Source organism: Diceros bicornis, chromosome 20 (assembly GCF_020826845.1).
Source record: "Diceros bicornis minor isolate mBicDic1 chromosome 20, mDicBic1.mat.cur, whole genome shotgun sequence".
Taxonomy (NCBI): Eukaryota; Metazoa; Chordata; class Mammalia; order Perissodactyla; family Rhinocerotidae; genus Diceros; species Diceros bicornis.
Genome location: NC_080759.1, coordinates 10,080,835 through 10,100,893, shown reverse-complemented (window position 1 = coordinate 10,100,893; position 20,059 = coordinate 10,080,835). Strand labels below are relative to the sequence as shown.

At 37.8% G+C, this 20,059-nt stretch overlaps 1 protein-coding gene across 7 annotated transcripts in view; it reads left to right on the top strand.

Moving 5' to 3' along the window:
* MAST4 (microtubule associated serine/threonine kinase family member 4) overlaps positions 1-20,059 on the top strand; it is a 545,073-nt gene that overhangs the window by 452,920 nt on the left and 72,094 nt on the right. For all 7 annotated transcript variants that reach the window (XM_058563945.1, XM_058563939.1, XM_058563942.1 and 4 more), the window contains one exon: positions 15,494-15,563. In XM_058563945.1, the coding sequence (XP_058419928.1) occupies positions 15,494-15,563 (70 nt within the window). The remainder of the gene's footprint in view (positions 1-15,493; positions 15,564-20,059) is intronic.

Below are 20,059 nucleotides of genomic sequence, written 5' to 3'. Positions count from 1 at the left end.
CTGTAAAAATTAAACCCTAAGAAGTAAAATTAATACATAGTTGAATATTTAATATGTTTAGGATGGGGAAATAATTTCTGAGCATGAAAAAGTGGAAGAAAATGCTAAGGAAAAAATTGATACTGTGAGAATATTAAGAGTTTAAAATTATGTAAGTTAAAAAACAAAATTAACACACAGATAACTGAGAAAATACCTGCTGCAAATATAATGGGCAGAAGTTTAACATTAGGTCATAAAGAGCTCTTTTAGATGAACGTTAAAAAAAATTCAAATGCCCCACTAAATAAATAGTCAAAGAACGTGAACAGACAGCTCACAAAAGAAGAAACAGAAATGACAAGTAGATGAAAAGTTCAGTCTCTCCCTAATCAAATAAATGCAAATCAAAATAATGAAGTATCAGTTTTCACCTGATTTGCAAATATTAAAAAGCACACATGGTAGTAATCATTTCTGGTGACTGGTTTAGTGAGATGGGTATTCTCAGTACATTAATATAAATTTATAATCTTTTTAGAAAAGAGTGATATTTTATGTCAGAAACCCTAAAAATAGTTCATATCACTTGAACTATTATTTGCACTTCATGAAATATAATTTAAGGAAATAATCAGAAAAATAGTACTTAGAAATATGTATTTCAGGATGTTAATTGTAGCATAGTTATAATCGTACAAAAGTAGAAACAGCCTAAACATTAAATAGTAAGAAGAGTGATGCTTAAATTGTAGTCCATCTGTATAATGATTAATTTGTAGCCATTGAAAAATCATCACATTTAAAAAAATAATAGCATAGGAAAATTATAATTACAACCTAATTATAAAGAGCAGGATACAAAAACTGAATATGGTTGATGATCCTATTTAAAAGTATGTTTGTATATACATGTACATACTATCAAAAAACAGACTAAAGAAAACACCACAACATTCCATTGGTAGGATTACCAACTTCGTTTTTATAATTTAATGTGTTTCCCCAGTCCTCCACCCTGAGCATGTGTTACCTTTAGAATCAGGTTTTTAAGTTATTTTAAAAGTGAGCAGTTCCTTTTCTATGGATTTAAACATTTCCCCAGCAAAATCCCATGTGCATATTACTTCCACCCTCACCATATGCCTCCAGTTTAAAGCAGTTAAAGTTTTATGTTTAGCGTTTTCCAAAATTAGTAGCAGTTCTGAAATTATCCCCTCTGTCTAATTTATCCTTAGCCCCACGGTGGTGAGGGGCATATGCTACTAACTTTTACCTAACGTCACCAGAAAAGCACGTGTCTGCCAGAGGGTAGTGTAGGATCTGAGTGAAGATTGCAGTGTTTTTTATGACATATATTGTTGAATAAAAATGTCTTTGGGGGAAGGGTCTGAATTAATTGCATTTGGAAAACATTACAAAACTATTTAGCAGAACTTTTTCCTTTATCTTTTAGTAAAAAAGATGTTAATAAAAATATTCTAAAAAAATTTTTCTGTGCTAAGTTTCAAAAGTTGTAAATCCTGTATCCTATAGAGGAAACATTTTTGTTTTGCTGTAGCTTCATATCATAAAATGTGAAAGCTAACCCCTCAGGGACTATCTCATCCATTTTCCACCTAATGGCACATTTTTAATATTAGGTTTTTAAATCATTCTATGAAACATTTGAAACTTCTTACTTTAATTAAAATTATAACTTGATTCAATTAATAACCAAAGGTAGGGCCAGCCCCATGGCTTGGAGGTTAAGTGCATGCACTCCGCTACTGGCCGCCCGAGTTCGGATCCCGGGCGCGCACCGATGCACTGCTTCTCCGGCCATGCTGTGGCCGCATCCCACATACAGCAACTAGAAGGATGTGCAAGTATGACATACAACTATCTACTGGGGCTTTGGGGAAGAAAAAAAAAAAAAGGGGAGCATTGGCAATAGATGTTAGCTCAGAGCCAGTCTTCCTCAGCAAAAAGAGGAAGATTAGCACAGATGTTAGCGCAGGGCTGATCTTCCTCACCAAAAAACTAAAACTAAAAATAACCAAAGGTAGATGTTGTTATTCGTTGTATTTTGTGTCTCGGTGAAACAGAGCCAGCAATTCCTATTCCAAAACCTTGGTATTCGGGGCCAACTTGGCCAAGCCTCGTTGAGATGTTCTCAGGCTGACTCCACTCCTGTCGTACTGCTCCACTGAAACTATGATCTCCCCCTGGTCAGATCCAGTGACTTCTTTGTAAAATAATATTATTCGTCCTGAGCACTCTGCAGGATTTGATACCAGGAACCATTTCCTACTTCTTGAATATTTCTCTTCCCTTGCTTTCTATGATACTTTCTTCTGTATTTCCATCCTTCTGGTTGGCTTTTTTTGTTTCCTTATCCATTTTAACTATTGAGATCCCTTGGGTTATGTCCTTCGTCACCTTTTTACTTGTGGCAAGTGCTCCTTGACCAAGGTCTTCTGCTTCATGCATGTGCTTTTTCCCACAGCTTTATCTTGGGCCTGGACGTTTCTCCTGAACACAGATGCATGTTTCTATTTACTGGAGCTTACTCCATCTGAAGTCCCATCAGTACCTTAAATCCAACTGTTATTCAGTTCCAAGTTGATTATCACCAATTCTGTTTATTCTCAGTTATTAGCAACATCATCCACCTGTTCACCCAAGCTAGCAACCTCTCAACCTCCTCGTCTTGTTACACCCTCCCTGCTAAGTGTTACTTTCCCCTGAAGTGTGTGTTGTGCCTGGCCCCCCTCTCCAGCCAGTGATTCGGGTTTTGCAGTAGAATGAGAACTGGGCATTTTCTCTCTGCATGCTCTCACTGCCTGTGCCCACCTCCATCACATCTCTCTTCTACATTGAAGCTATTTTTTTGTTTAAAGACATGAACTTAATTATGTCTTTTAACTAAAGAAAAGCGTTCCATAGTTTGTCATGACACACACGAGTGCAGTGCTTCCCGAAGTGTGATCCCAGACCAGCAGTACCAGCACCGGGAGACTAGCTAGAAATACAAACTCGCAGGCTCCAACCCACACCTACTAATTAAGTCACTGTGGGGGTGGTGCCCGGTAATGTGTGGTCTGACCAATCCTCGAGGTGATTCTGATGCACTCTACAGTTGGAGAATTACTGCACTGTAGGTCCTAAAGCCTGGCTGCACGTGAGAATCACCTGTGGAGCTTAAAAAATACCCAGGTGTACAACATCAATAAACTCTTTAAGGTACTTGGGGGTTTGGGGGGGGGAGAAAATCCCAGGTGCCAGACCAATTAAATCAGAAACTTCATGTGTCTGGCCTAGCATCAGTATATACCTTTTTAAAAGCTCCCCAGGGGATTTTGATACATAGTAAGGTTAGAGAACAACTTCATCTGTAAAATCCACTTTCTTCAGCAGAATCTAAAGCTGTGTTTCTTAAACTTGATTGCACATTGGAGTCACCTGGGGAGCTTTAAAACCTGACTGATCCTGCCCTACCCTAATCTCCATTCTGATTTAGTTGGACTGAGGTGTGACTTGGTCATTGGGCTTTTTTCAAGTTCCCTAGGCTATTTTAATGTGAAGCCAAAGTTAAGAATCACTGTTCTAAAGCTAGGATTCTGAAACTAGTGTGCCTGAGTTACCAGGGGTTCTTGATAAAAATAGGAACTAGGGACCCCAGGGTCCCACCCAGGTGAAGAATCACCTGGAATACTGCCTTAAAGGATAGTTCCAATAGGCCTTCAGATTTTTCTAGTGTGATCTTCATCCATTCTCTGCTCCCCACCGTTCACTGCCCTGCCCTAATTTCCCACAACTCTCCCTCCATGGCATCAGATTACTTGGCATTCCTTAAATGTGCCTTGCTTAAATCAGTGGGGAAAATGTAGATTATTAGAGCCAATAAGTGATCTTGAATCATTTGATTAGCTATTTGGAAAAGAAGTGAACTGGACAGCCATCTCACCCCTTACACCAACTAAATCCCATATACATACAGAAAAAATTTTAATTAAAAAAATAGAAACCATAGAAGTACTAGAAGAAAATATGATTGCATTTAGAAAATAATTTGGGAGTGGAGAAAGCCTTTCAAATAATACAAAACCTAAATGCCATAATAGAAAATTGTTGATAAATTCGATTAAATAAGAATTTCTCCACAGAAAGGTTACCATAAGCAACATTACAAGATAAGCTCAAATGGGAGACACATCTTCAATATATTGACAGAATTGCCTCAATGTGCAAAATACAAAAACAAAACAACAAATCAATAAAAAAAGAAGACTAGCATAACAGCTCAGAGAAATAAAGTATGAACCACGTAGTGTGCGCAAAAAAACCCACGGATGGTCAGTTAACATATTAAAAGATGCTTGGCTTCACTCGTAATCTAAAGAAATGTGTATCAAAATAATGTGATGCCACCAAAATCTGAAAAAATTCAGCATCGGCAAGACTGAGGGGAGATGGTGCCCCATGTGCCCTGGTGAAAGTATAGGTCAGTGCAGTGTCTCTGCAGAGCAGTTTAGCTGTAGCATCAAAGTGAAAAATGAACTGTCTTTCGGATCCAGCAGTTCTGCTTCTAGGAATTTCGCTTTTGGATAGAGTCACTTAAGTATTCAGAAGATATTCCTTGACTCACCAAAACACTGAAGTCGGTTTAAATATCCATTAATAGAAGACTAAGTAAATTATGGTATAAGACATACTGGAATTTTATTTGGTACTAAAGATGATGACAGACATTTAGATGGGCTGATATAGAAAGTTGTAGGTAGATTATTAAGAAAAAACAGCAAGTATAGAAATTTATATGTATATAAAACTTTATATATATATATAAAACTGTATACGGCATGGTATTATTTGGGGAATGTTTTAATATACATAATACATGCTTGTACATTTGTATGTATTTTTGGATAAATCCGTACACTGTCAAAGAGGTTACATCTGAAGAGTGGAACTGGGGGTGAGGAGGGGCAGGGGGGCCCAAAGCTTGTTGCAGTGCCTGGCACATAGGAGCTCATAATAAATGTTTGAATGAATCAATGAATGGGAGTTAGAGGTTGAAAGAGATTTTTAGTCTTTATTGTATACCTTCTTGAACTATTTGAATTTTTTTTTACCATGTGTATAATTATTTTTATAAAAAAATTAAAACGTAAAAATATGCTGTTCACTTTGGACTCTGTCCTTTTCTCGTTCAGTTTCCTCTGCCTCAAAAGTCTCCTTACCCTTCACTTTTTCATCTACCACTTTCCTTCAAGGTTTGGATCAAAGGTCACCTCTGTGCAGCCATTCATTCCTCTCTATTCTAAATTCATGGCTTCCTCACTTTACGTATGCCACCATGAGCACAGTATCCCATTATGATTTGTTGGGTCTTTTTTCCCTGCCAGGTGATGACAGCATTGTGGTCAGAGATGGTCTGCTTCATGTGACTTTCTCCAAAGGCCACATTGTAGCCAAAAAAGGGGAAATTGTGCCATTACTTTCCTGTCCAACTGCTAAGCACTAGTCTGACTTCCTCTGTCCTGACAGCTAAAGTGATTGGCCATTTCTGACCCGTTGAATGTTCTCAGAATATAAAACTCTAGCTTAAACAGTCTCTAGAATTGCCAGTATTCCATTTCATCCATTGTCACTGCCAACATCACTTCAAGGAAGCCCCAAATATCACTCATCTTTGACTCAATGGGTCTAGCAAAGTGCCCAGGATACATTGACTCTTTTCTTCCCCCAAGCTTTGTTGAGATATTGACATATAACATGTGTAAGTTTAAGGCATACAACATGATGATTTGATACACGTATATATTGCGATATGATTACCACTATAAGGTTAGTTGACACCTCCATCCTTCACATAATCACTTTTTTTGTGTTTGTGGTGATAACATTTAAGATTTACTGTCTTAACAACTTTCAAATGTATAATCCAGTACTATTAATTATAGTCACCATGCTGTACATTGAATCCCCAGAACCTGTTCCTCTTACAGCTAGAAATTTGTACCCTTTGACCAGCATCTCCCCATTTCCTCCACCCTCAGCCCCTGGCAACCATCATTTTACTCTCTATTTCTGAGTTTGGGTTTTTTAGATTTCACATATGAGTGAGAACATATAGTATTTGTCTTTCCCTATCTGGCTTATTTCATTTAGCATAATGCCCTCACTACATTGTCACAATAGGCAAGATCTCCTTTTTTATGACTGTTTTGTATGTATGTGTCATTTTCTTTATCCATTCCTCTGTTGATGGACACTTAGGTTGTTTCCATGTCTTAGCTATAGTAAATTATGCTTCAGTGAATATGGGAATGCAGATATCTTTTCAAAATAGTGATTTCATTTTCTATGGATAAATACTCAGAAGTGGAATTGCTGGATCGTATGGTAGTTCTATTTTTAATTTTTTGAGGAACCTCCATACTGTTTTCCACAGTGGCTGCACCAGTTTACGTTCCCACCAGCAGTGCACAAGCGTTTCCTTTTCTCCACATCCTCTCCAACACTTGTTGTCTCTTGTCTTTTTGATAATAGCCATTCTAACCATTCTAACCTAGCCATTTTAGATGTGAGGTGATATCTCATTGTGGTTTTGATTTGCATTTCCCTGATGACTGGTGATGCCAAGGATCTTTTCGTGTACCTTTTGGCCATTTCCGTGTCTTTGGAAAAATGTCTAGTCAAGTTCTTTGCCCACATTTTAATCAAACTGTTCTTTTGCTATTGAGTTGTATGAGTTCCTTATATATTTTGAATGTTAACCCCTTATCAGATAGATGGTTTGCAAATATTTGCTCCCATTCCATAGGTAGCCTTTTCATTTTGCTGATTGTTTCTTTTGCTGTATAGAAGCTTTTCAGTTGGATGTAGTCCCACTTGTTTGTTTTTTCTTTTGTTGCATGCGCTTTTAGTGTCATATCCAAAAAATTGTTACCAAGACCAATATCAAGGAGCTTATTTCCTATGTTTTCTTCTAGTAGTCATAAAGTTTCAGGTCTTACATTTAAGTAAAATAAGTATTTATCAGATGATTTAACATGCCAAAATATATACCTATTGTGTACCTAATTTTTCATTCAAAGAAAGCCTTAAAGACCCTATCATGCTCTTTAAGAGAGTAATCACAACTTTTTTTCCTGCCTCAATACACCCCAACGTACTTGAAGGGTTCAACACATTATAATTAATAACTGTGGCTCCTTAGGTTAGTGATTCTCTGAAGGTTGATATTCGTGCATACAGAATCTCGGGGTTGCATGTTGTTTGAAATGAGCTCCTCTCACTCCACCCAACAGTTACTTAGGAGTTTATGCTAAAAATATCATGGACACATGTACAGAACATAAACAGAATAAGGCCCCGAATGGACATGTCTCTATCATGGCTAAGGGAAAATCATGTTTTCTGCAAGGAGGAATGATTAGAATAATTAGAGTGATCTTATTTTTGCTTCCAATAATCACTTGTTCAATTAAGACCCCATGCCTTGATTTTAATTGTCCAAACAATTTTAAATGTTCTAGTATTACATGAGCCAATTAATAGCCATTCTGCCTATGAAAAAAGGAAAGCATGAGATATGCAGTTTTAAGTCAAATATCTCATTCATGTTCTGTTAGGTACTGACTAAAATGAAAACTGGTTTGAAAAATCAAATGATTAAAGGTGATAGTAAAGTGTAAACAAGATTATGATTAATAAATATTTTCTTCCCTATGTTTTCCTTTTACAGAGACTTTTAATCTTAGCCCAGGAACATAGGAATGATACACAGCTCAGCTTGGGGGATGTTCCTGTTTTAGAGAAAGGGAGAAACTGTGGAGATAATTGACTGAGTTTAGAGGAAAGTAGCTAGCAATAGAATTTGGGTGAGGAAAGTGTACTAACTTTCGTGATTAAAGTAGAGGGCACCTGTGGGTAGGTGGAATTTCTGGAGTGTCGACATGGTAGGATGCTGTTTGGGTTGAAAGGGAAAGAATTTCAGGTCTTAGTCCTGTTTCGAGACTACTGGGAGGTCAGAATGAGGTGAATGTATGAAAGGGACATTCTAAGAAAATTCTGAGGTCGTGGTTCTCAACCCTGGCAGCATATTAGAATGACTTCATTTAAAAGAGGTGGAGTAGGGCCTGAACATCAGCATTTTCAAAGCTTCCCAAGTGATTCTCCTCTGCATCCCAGGTTGGGAACTATTTATTGATCTAACGAGATGGAAGAGGAGACTAAGAGAAAACCTTTAGAGGAGAAAGTCTCGGGGCCCGGGGATTTCCAAGATCTGTGTGGTTTATGGGAAGTGAAAGTCGGAATTCTGATTTGTTAGATACTTGGCACATTACATATTGTTTTATTATGAAGCAATGGAATTGAATGTCCTTGATTCTTTTAAGTCTGAACATATTTCTGAAGTTATAAACTGAAAAATGATTAACTATTAAAAGAAAAAAAATAGGTACAGGTATTTTACTTCTTTCAGATAGAATTCCTGTGTATCAGAAGCCAAAGGAACATTTAGCATTTGTTAAATGTGACCACCTTAAATTCAGTATTTATTTTTTAACTAAGAGGAGCTGAAAGGAAGGGGTTTATAATAGAGAATACATTTAGATTACATTTAGGAAGTCATATGGATGTGCAGCATTTCATTTCAATACTTCCTCTTTGACTAGAAATTACCCAGCAATTGAAGCAAACGATCTGAGAAGAACCAATTTCCTGATAGCATCCACTCCTCTTCTAGGTAAAAAGGGAAATTTTTTGTATCTAATTATGTTAAAGAATTGAAATGCCTTCATGTGAGATAGAAAAAAAAATATTATGCACACCTTAGGTTACATTCTTTAACTCAGTCTTTTATCCAGATTCAGAGACTAATTAATTGTCTAAGATTAATAGAATGCATCACGTTTCATAAAATTGCATGAAATTTAGGAATATCTGTTACACTGGCTACCTTCTTACCCCCCCTCCTTGACCTTACAAACGCTACTCAGTAACTTTAAACAAAGGCTAAAGTAATCTCTTCTCTATTGCTGGGAAGATGAATTACTGTAGAGGCGGGGGGAAACATACAACTAAAAATCAACTTTCTTCATCACTCTTGACATTCACCAGTCTTTACTCAGGATCACCTTGAGATATGACATCAATTCAGAGTAATAAGGAAGGGTCAATGAAAAGCTACAGCATTCTCAAAAACCCATTATAACACATCTCTGAGGGATTCGTGTCAATGCCACAGCGTTTCAAATACAGTACACAAATTCCAGAGGTACAGCTTCATGAAACGGAGACAATAGGCATCTGTGCGAGTCTCATGACATAAAAATTGACCTGTTATTGGATCTCTTTTCTACTCCCTACATGTTTTCCACCCTGTAACCTCATCAGTCATTCCTTAGAAAGCAGTCCATGTACATTTGTCAATAGTCTGTGTGACACAGTAAATTCTCTATATGGTATCATCATTGAGAGGTTGTTTGTAGAAAATAATTTTGATACATCTAAGGGCTTTGGTTTAAGAAAATTTCCTTTTCACATGAATAAGGATCCAGAATTGGTTTTGCAAGATGAGTCTAGAGTCAGCAATGTACAGATCTCATTCTGTCAGCAGATTTTTAGCTCTTTGGGTCTTGTTCACCAACTTAACCTACTTAATCTATTCTAGCAGGTATCTCAAAGCTCTGTGCAGAAAAAGAACTTAATAATACGTAATTATTGAGTTAGGAAAAAAAACCAAAATCAATACATTTTTATTTTACTATATAACAGGGACTAAGTTAGGCACTGAGAATCCAAGATACACTTTTTGTGTGTCTACCCATACAATCAGAGTTTATTCCTCACCAGAGTTTAAAATTATAAGTTAGTGAGTGGAAGAAAGAAATGGAATATAGTACACATGTCATTATATTCCATTCAGTTTTACCTATGGTGACAGGAGACAAAATGATTGAAATTATTATCACTCAAATCTCACTAGCTTCTAGAAGTTTCCTTTTGTACAAACCTTTCACTAGCACTGTGGACTGGTTTGAATGTCAGAAACAGATCAGGGCTGTTAAATCTGTTAGGCACTAAACAGTGTGAGGTGGAAAAATGTTACTTGCTCTCAAGTACAGTTAAAAAATAACAGAATTTTTAAATTCTGAGAACTGCAACTAAACATTGTTATATGTAATTGCATAGAATGTAGAATATGAGCACATTTTAATATATTTGAAATTATTTGAGATGGTACCTCCCTAAGTAAAAGAGCCTAAAGCCTACCCAGGTATCTAAGTTTTGCTCTTAATTCTCTCTCACACTCCCAAGCCCTATCCTCTGTCAGTCTTCCCATCTCAGTTAATGCCACCCACCTACCCATTAGCCTAGTCCTAAAATCTAGGAGTCATCCTCGTTTCCTCTCTTTTCCCCATCATTCTACTCAATCCAGTTTTTCGGGAAACCCTGTTAACTCTACAGCCAGAACATACTGAGATGTACAGTCTCCCTCTCCAAACCACTGTCACCTCTTACCTTGGCAGCCTCCTGACTGATCTCCCTGCTTCCACTCTTGCCTGCTTACAGCTCGTTGGCCAGAGAACAGATAGAGGGATATTTCTCAAGTATAAATCAAATCATACCATTCCCCTCTATGGAGTGGAGGACTAATAAATATTTGTTGAATGAATCAGTCAGGGGCCAGTGAGGACTGGTGCTGACCATAGAAACATCCATATGGCAGGGACGGGGAAAACTAAAAGAGGCTCAGAGAGCCAGAATTTTAAGAAAGCCTTGGTTCATGTGTATAATCCTCTCTTTACTTGAAAACCCAGGCATGGAAGTCTGCTTCTATGCATTGACCTGCTGTGAACACTTCACTGCTTACCCAGAGACAATCCACTGAAGGCCCATCAAGGTTTTCTTTTATCCACTTAGATTCCAAACAGCTGCCTAGGTTTGGTTAATAGTCTATGATGATACCTGGAGAGGAGCCAGTTTCTGAGACAGCTGTCTAAGTGAGAGGAAGATTCCTAACTTGCTTCTTGCATCAGCTGGGTCTGGAAGGATAGGCTCAAACCTCTCAGGTGATTGGGCCTATTATTTTTCCAAGTTCACTCATCTTGAGGTTCCTGCATAGCTGTTCGAGTGCCCACTGTCTCTGCTGGCATTCATCTTGCAGGAAGATCCTAGGTTTGATTCCCTGAAGTTTGGTCTTCAAGTTTTTAAGCAGAGCCAGTGCATTGGTGAGAATCTCCACAAAGCACTAAGAAACACAGCACCGACTGTTGTGTAAAACATCACAACTCATTTAAGCGGATCATAGAGTAATGACAGCAGGGATTCGGATAGGGCTCGATGTTTGATCCACCAGGAGTTTCAAACGGCAATTATCATTAATTCTTGGATTCCCTCGGTCCTGATAGACAATCAAGGCACCCAGAAACTATCATTTTGTGAACAGACAGCTATTAAAAGTGCGTTAATAATCTATAGTGGGTATAGCATATGCCTCTTAAAAAGATTTGCAGCTTGTTTCTCTGTGGTGAAGACACAGGACTTTTCCAACCTAATTACAAAGCAATCAAACAATTTAATTAATCTAGAAATCACTTTCTTAACAATAACTGCTTCTAAAATGAGGCACCCTGAGCAGCACCATTAGGTAAAGGACCGTTTTGATGTACTGCTTGTGTATTAGCCATGCTAGTTCCCCCTGGGGATCATGGAGTTAATTACCTACCCAATGCCTGACCTGCTAAGGTTTACTTTACCAGGTCAGAAACATCAGCAGCGATACCAGCAGTCTATAAAGTGTCCTAGCACTCAAACATCCAAGAGCCAGCAAATCCCTGAGAGCAGCAGGATTGGAGTTATAAGCGAGTGCTGCACATATGGGCAGAGAATTAACTGGCACCAGTTTTCGTTTGAGGGTCTCTCAGGTATTGCTTTGCAGATGGGGGGATGAATTCGAAGAGCAGTGCTGTGAGGAGTGAAGGTCATGTGTAGGACTCTGGTTGCAGTCTATCTTGCTTTCTCATCCTGGGGAAGCGCTGTGCAAGTCCATGGCAGTCTCATCCTCATCTCTGAGTTAAGATATATAAGCCATGCTTTATAATGTGATCTATTCTAAATTAGCAGTGTTTTGATCACTGTACAACAAAATAGTGTCCCTAAGTCTTCAGAGACCTAGTAGATAACTTAGAAATCAATTTTTATTTCAAATAAGAACAAGACTGCAAAGATTGAGTTCTACTGTCTAATCTGCTAATCTTGTAATTTCTCCCTAAGGAAAATTGAGGAATTCCATGATAAACGACACAAAAATCTACAGAATACTCATCTTCCCTTTTCCTATACTGTCACTACCACCCCCACTCTCTCAAAATTCCCTATTAACGAGGCAGTCATTCTCCAATCTACCTACGTTAGAAACATCACTCACTTTTAGTCTGTAATCTCTTTCATCACTGTTTCTAATCCGTCACCAATTATGTTTGGTTTGCTCACCAAAATATCTTTTCTGTTGGCCTTTCATGTCATAATCTAGCCCTCCTCCTTGGCCGCTCCTCTCCACCCAGCACACTCATGCCAGGTTAAAATCTCTAGCATCTCTCTCTTGCCTCCAAACACCCCTAAGGCCTCCCACTGTTTAGTACCAGTCAACATAGTTCACAGCGCATTGGCTTTACCAGTCTGAGTTCCCTGCTTCCAGAGAGCCTGTCTCTCCTGCATTGCCCTGCTGTGTTTGGGTTGTTTCTGTCACCTTCCTGAAGTCCTTCCATTTCTTCTCTTACCTCGACTTGCTGAACTGCCCTCAAATTAAGCAAATTAGTCTCTTGCCCTTAAGGAATTATCAGGTATTCTAGTTCACACCACCATCATTTTCTCTAATATCTCACTATGCTTAAGAGCCTTTGTAATGGGGGGGGGGTGTTTCCATTTCAATTTAGCTCTTCAGTCTGACATGAAAGAAGAAGAAAGATCTGTGATTAGTGAAATAATACAGATGGCTCTATAGTCTTGAAATTGAAGATGTAGGAATTTGAGTTTGGTTTTACAGCAGTGTAGGAGTAGCTGAGGAGAAAATGAGGAATATTTTCAATTGATGGGCCTGGAAAGGCAGCACAAGATGGTAAGGCAAAAGTCGAAGATTAGAAATGGTTAATGGTAGCCTTGATTTTTTTTTTTTTTTTTGAAGAGCAGAGTTAAATTAAGGTACCTCTGTATCTCTGTCTCTATCCATTCATTCTCAAAGTGATGGGTCACTGTGTATTATAAGATGTTACATGGCTTCCTGGGAGCCACTCATTAAAATCACTAAAAGTGAAAAGGGTTTTAAGTTAATTCCTGGTTTCTCCCTTCTTCAGATTCTTAAAGATATTTAATAAGCTCTCTGTAGCTGTTCTGGTTGATCTCATTAAAATCTCTAGATATAGTGTTCTCTTTACAAAGAACACAGGGCTAAGACTTTGGTGCCAAGTTTCATTGGCCTTATTATTTATTCTAAGTGAATAGGGGAGCAGGGATTGTTCTCAGAATGCCTTGGCTTCAAACAATCCATTGTTCGTTTCTCCTAATAATTTACCGGTAGTTTGCTCTATATGAGGTGTGAGCAAAGTGCATGTTTGTTTCAAATAAAAAACAAAATCTACATGAAGATTTCTGGAGTTAGATTTGTTTCTCTTTAGGAAACAAAATTTTCAGCCATCTTGAAATCATCAAGACCTTTTAAGGAATATGAAGAGTGATGTACAAGCTAAGTTGGGGAGGGGGGCGAGGGGAATGAAGGCTGTTGAGAAAAGTTGAAAGAACTTAATTTAGCTGTGCAGATAAATGGACAAAAGAGTCCCGGATGACTGGATGACAAAAGCAGAATCCATTTCTCCAGGGGCCCAAGGAACAACAGATGCAAAGGCATGATAAATTTCATTGCAGCAGGGGGAAAAATGCTTCTTGATTCTCTATCCATAAAGAAATGAGCTTCTCAGCTCTTCCCAGTTAAATGGCTTGAATTGTGCTGTCTGTCATGAAGTTAATAGCATCTGTTGAAGACATCGCTGTAAAATTTGCAACCTTGATTTAATTGAAAAATTTCATTAGAGGTGTAGCCAGTCCAGAAGTTCTCAAAGTAACACTAAATTTATCCTCTTTAATTTGTTAGTCTAATCTTGTTGCATACAGGTGATAAATTGTTTACCTTTACAGCTAGGTACTGACTTGAACGTGCAATCTTGTATTCCTTACACTTAATTACAATTGTCGCTTCCACTAAAGAATCAGTAATGTGGCAACTGGCTTGCTGTAAAGGATTAAATGTATCTTTCTGATTTATTTTCTGTGTTTCAAGAGTATACAGGATTAGTTTGCAGCCTTTCCTCACCTCCTTATTTAAACCAGCTGCAGTCCCATCCAGTCCTCTCACAATTCTGCCAATCTCATTGAACATGCAAAGGGAAGCAGAGTGGTCTGGAGTGTCCTGAACTTCTCACCAGCTGCCTGCCAAGCTTTCTCAATGATCGGCAGCAGGTTGAGTGTTCTAATAGAAAAAGTAACAAGCCCCCAAGGAGCTGCCTCCTTATATGAGCAGTCCGTGCTCTGCCTGCCTCGGAAGGACTTGGGGAGAACAGCCTCTGCCAAGCTTTGTGTGGCTGTGGCTTTTAAAGGCTGCCTGGCCAGTCGCAGCCCAGCTGCTAAGGAGCAGAGGGACAGTTGATGAAAGTCTTGATGAGGGCTGATTTTGTTGGCCACTCTGGCCATGCTGAGATAGAGCTGGGTCATTTTAGAAATAGGTCCAAACTGCTGGGTTCTTCCCAGTATTTTATGACTAGTTCTGACATTTCTACCTTTAAAATGTGTGCTTTGGAATATGAGGATTTATTTTTAAGAACTCAGACTTTTATTAAATTTCTGTAAATAAAAAAGACTAAGGCTGCCTCCCTAAAATAGAAAGCACTCCCACAGTTGAAACATATACTTCCCCATTCATCCTGCTGTTTGAAACGTTAACATAAGAACCAAGACATTTGTATAGCCATGTGGCCCTTCACGACGGGGATACATTCTGAGAAATGCGTCATTACACAATTTTGTCATTATACGAATATCATAGGGTGTACTTACACAAACCTAGATGGTACAGCCCACTACACACCTAGGCTCTATGGTGCTGATCTTAAGGCACCACCATCATATATGTTGTCTGTTGTTCACCGAAACATCGTTATACGGTGCGTGACTGTGTATTTGCTGTTTTATAGGACTGTAATATTTAAATTATTGAATATCTGGAAGATTGCTGGTTGGTGATCTAGGTGAATGTCTTTTTGCATATATCTCGCACACTTGGAAAGCTGTGCTGGAACTGGAGCCCTCCACCCCAATCCCTGCTTTAAGTAAAACTAAAACATTTTTGAGGAGATGGACATTTTACAAAAGTGTACAGAAACTTATTACTAAAGAGAAGATTCTGGATGTGGAAAATGACACAAAAACAAAATCATGTTGTAAATTTTTCTCTTCTTTCTCTCTACAGGAAATAGCCCTCAAGATAGTCCAAGAAATTTCTCCCCCAGTGCCTCAGCCCATTTTTCATTTGCACGGAGGTAAGGGCTTCTTGTGAGTGGAATAATCAAGTGTTATCTAGAAAATCCCAAGCCCCACCCCCTCTCCCATTGTCCCTGCCATCCCCACTCCCCCGCCTTCTCCTTTGCGAGGTCCTTCTCTGAAGCTGCCCTGGCCAAAGATAGCTTTAGGCCACTGCAGAACTTTGTTGTAAACACTCCTGCTCTAACAGTTTTAATAATGATTTCTGCCTCATGGTAGAGTTGTCTGTACTTCTCTTGGTTTCACTAGATGGTGGGCTCCCAATGAGGACAGGAAATGACTGTTTCCATCTTTTCTCCCATCCCTGGGGCAGTCCCTTATACATGCATGATGCTCAACGGATTTTTACTGAATTATCTGAGCTTGTATTATAATGACTTGATTTATCTGTGTGTCCTGGTGCAATTGTTTTTGTTGAAATACTTTTTTTTTTTTTAAGTAAAAATGACCTTTCTTGAGATCACCAGGTATAATAAACTCTCTAAGATGCTCCTTTATTTGAGAGCATCAAGCCAGCAATTTAGTGACCCCTGAAATAAAGCCATGCGTGAACTATAGGATGGTTTATGTTTTCTCTTCCTATCTTAGTGAGAAATGGGCACCAAATATCATAGATACCTATGTCTCATATTTGGGTCACTGAGTCAATAAGAAGTGTGGTTGTTGCTCCAGGGATAGTGTGCGTGTGATCTAATATTAAACCTTTTCAGTTCTGGATCTTCTGTGGTTTTGTCAAGTCAGAGGAGTCCGCACAGCCACCTCTTCTGTGTCCTGAGTGTGGAATTAGTGTACTTCACCCTGTCGTATTCAAACCTTCACCTTCCTGGGCTCCGTCCTTCCTCTCACATATATATATATACCGTGTCCTCTTCTGCCCAGGAAAAACACACAGAAAACAAAATGCCCCTTCAGCCAGATCTCTGAATATTCAGGACAAATTTGGTTTATGGACTGAATGTCCTAGATATTTGCTAAATTTTCCTCAGAGACTTAACCATACCTTGAAGTGAATTAAAGTAGCACTTATTAAGACACATAGGTAGCTTGAAAAAAATAGATTTAACATGTTACTAACCAGCAAAACCTGCAGTGTCCTCACAGCCATTTGTTACGTATTTCATATTACTAATTCCAGAGAAAAGGGTCAGTTTGCCGCATTTCCAGAATTCTCAGTAATTAAGATTCCCTTGTAAACATCACACATTCCCCACCATCTGGTAAATGCCCATGTGTGTGAGGTGCCAGCCCTTCACCGTGGGGAGGGCACAAAAGCAATTAAGCAGTGCTCTGAGGAACTTCTTGAGACCCACACTCCGATTTTCCCCAATTCCGACTTGTATTCTTTCAGTCCTCATTTTAAGCACTGTAAAGAAATGTGAAAATTAACTGGGCCCACAAAGCCTGTGTTTGCCCAATGAATATTAATTCATGATGGTGCAACTATGCTAAGTGAAAAAGAAAATCTTATAAAAATTGATAAACAAGAACCCACCATAGTCTTTAAAACAAATCTCTTTAAAAAAGGGAATGCATTTAATTACTTTAAGTAATAAAAAAGTGCAAACCTCATTACAGCTTGCATTTAAACATGACAGAAATCATAGTCTCTTAATCCTGCCAGATTTATAAAAATGAAGAGAATTTAATAATTAAGTGGGTTACTGGAGGACAGATGAATCTGGTTTCTGTGCTATTAAAAAAATACACAAACCCCAAGGCATGTTAATTTTTGAAATAAACCATAAACCGTGACAGAAGATTATCACAGGAGACCTCTAGTTCATTTTGCACGAATTTCCAGATGGAACTCCCTCCACACTCTTCAAAAAGTATTAATTTAGATTAGGACATGAGTGATCATCTATTCATACTTTTATTCAAGTAAACAGAACCCCGTGTTTGCTATGAAAACTCAAATTGGCATATTTTTATTTAACATCTGGGGTCTTTCTCTTCCATTTTAAAGTTGATTTTCGTTCAGGAAACAGAAATTCCACTCCTAGGTCTCTCCATTTCCTTCCATTTCATATGCAGCTCTGAGCCTTTAGGAAGTAATGTCATTTTAAATCTCCCACATTTTATTATTTTGTATATTTAGTCCAACAGAGGAGAGATTGTCCTGTTTTAAAAATTATTCTTGGGTGAAGGGATAAAGTTAAGGCTTAGTAATCTTTTCTGATTTTACTTATACCATGTGATAATCCTTCCCTGGTAGACATCCCCTGTAATGTAATAGCTTAGACTGGAAAATATGATGACACACACTTCCTTTCCATATTATCTGATACATATTTGACAGTAAAATTATCAAGTTAATTTTTTAATAGTAAGTTAAAATATAAGGATGAAAATGAGCATCATAGTATAGTAGATTTTGTCTGGAACAAGGAAACATATTTTACTTTGCTAATAACTGTGATACTGATTTACAATCCATCTGATCGTGGAGTTCCTCAACTTTTTTTTTCCTTGGTGGTAAGATGAAGGTAATCATGTTCTGCCTTTCCCAGAAGCTGCAGAGGTTTCTGCGTTATAAATTGCTTTCACTTGCATTGAAAAGAAATTCACAGCCCTGAGTATATGCCATGGGTGTCTCCTGGTTGCCTAGTTGATATTTACCAGGTTAAATCGCGGAATATGTTTTCACAAGTAAATTACTAGAACAGACTTGCCTGCTGACTTCAGGTCATCAGACACTTGTTGAGTGCCTGTGGGCAGAGTTACTCTTTTGGTTGGTTACATTATATTGGCATAGTTCAACTTGTTCCAATACCAACTAGAATATAAAATGGATCACGCCAGGTGACCATGACAATTAAACAAATAAGGAAATCTACTTCCTCTTTATACAGTTATAATAGCCAGGTTGATATTGGGACTTTTCATTCTTTGTTATACACCATATTAATCTAAATTTTTGTGGGTGGTGGTGTAAAATGTTTTGTTTTTTTTTTTGCCAATCTCTTTGCATCCTGTGTTCCCATCAGATGTTTTTCCCTTCTTACTTTTTCATTTAGTGTAACATTGATATTTCCACCCACAAAGAAAATACTCTTTTCAAAAAAGCCTTGTTGCTTTGGCAAGACTGTAGTCTTGTCTTCAGATAACGTTTTATTGATAGCTACTGCAAAGAAAAGACAACATTGTTAGTGGGATCCAAATTGCACTTGTGTGATAGCTTTCTTGAAGAAAGGGCATGCTCTTCCTTAAGTACTACTGTATATAGTGTATATAGTAACTTCTGATGTGCAGTTGTCATGGTAATGAAAATGCAATGGTCCTTTGTGCTCCATTTGAGTAAATAGACACGGACAACTTAGGGAACCTTATGAGACATAAATTATTTCTGGTCCGTGGCTACACAGAGTGCTGAACACATTCTTGTTTAAACGTCTTTCTAGTTGTGTGTTTTCCAGAGTAAGCAAGTGTAATTTATGCTTCAGAACTCATAAGAACATGTCGCCTCTTGGAATTGTTCATTCATCTGAAATATGTTCATTGATACCTGAGGGAAAGGAGAGTTAATGAATCACAAAACAAAATCATGGTTGGGGAAATTGTGTCCCTCACTCTTTCCAAAGATAATTGCTATTAAATGGACTGAATAATTCTTTTAAAATCATATGCTTTTCTTTTAAAAGTTGGAGGTGTTTAAAGTATAAAGTACAGGCATGAGTTTTTAAGTCTTTAATAAGTAGCCAAATAAAATAGGACCAGTCTCTGTCTATTTAATTGATAGATGTCTTTATAAGCATGTTATTATAATTGTCTTCTTAAGTCTGTAACATTTTCACTTGTTTAAAAATATTTTTAAAGAATATATGGCTTAATTCTCCCCACTCATTTGATCTGGTATGTTTATAAACATCTTATTTTGCTTCTTTTTTTAAAAACATACTTGATTCAATTGTACTTCAATCATGATCACAGAAATGAGAGGTAAATTTTACTAAAATCTTAACATTGTAGTACTTCTGTGATTTGTCCACTTGAATTTCTCCGTTTTGTCTTTGTGGACCATTTGCATTTATTGGAGGCAACATCTATGGTACCCTATGATTATATTTTCCCTTGAATGTAATTTAGGCTAAAATGTCAGTTTTTTACATGAACATCTAATTGTGACATTTCTCAAATTCAAGTCTAATACTGTTGAATTCCCTGACTTCAACTTATTCTGCATATGTCTGTGGTAAATTTGGTCCATTCTTCTCTCTCACTTGGTAAATTAATATAATCATGAATTACAAAGTCTACATATGATACTCTGTCTAAGAATGCAATATAGCGCTTTATACAGTGTGTTTTTTCTGTTTTCCCCTTGGCAAATGTGCATGTATTTGTTTTCACAATGTTATGTGATTTTGAAGACACAGTCTGTACTTGAAATTGCTAATAAAGTAATGTCTCTGGAGGGCCGGAGATTTCAGAAAATTTGTTTTCTGGTGTCCCCTTGTCTTAGCAACAGTATTGTCTCTACTACTTCATTAACTCA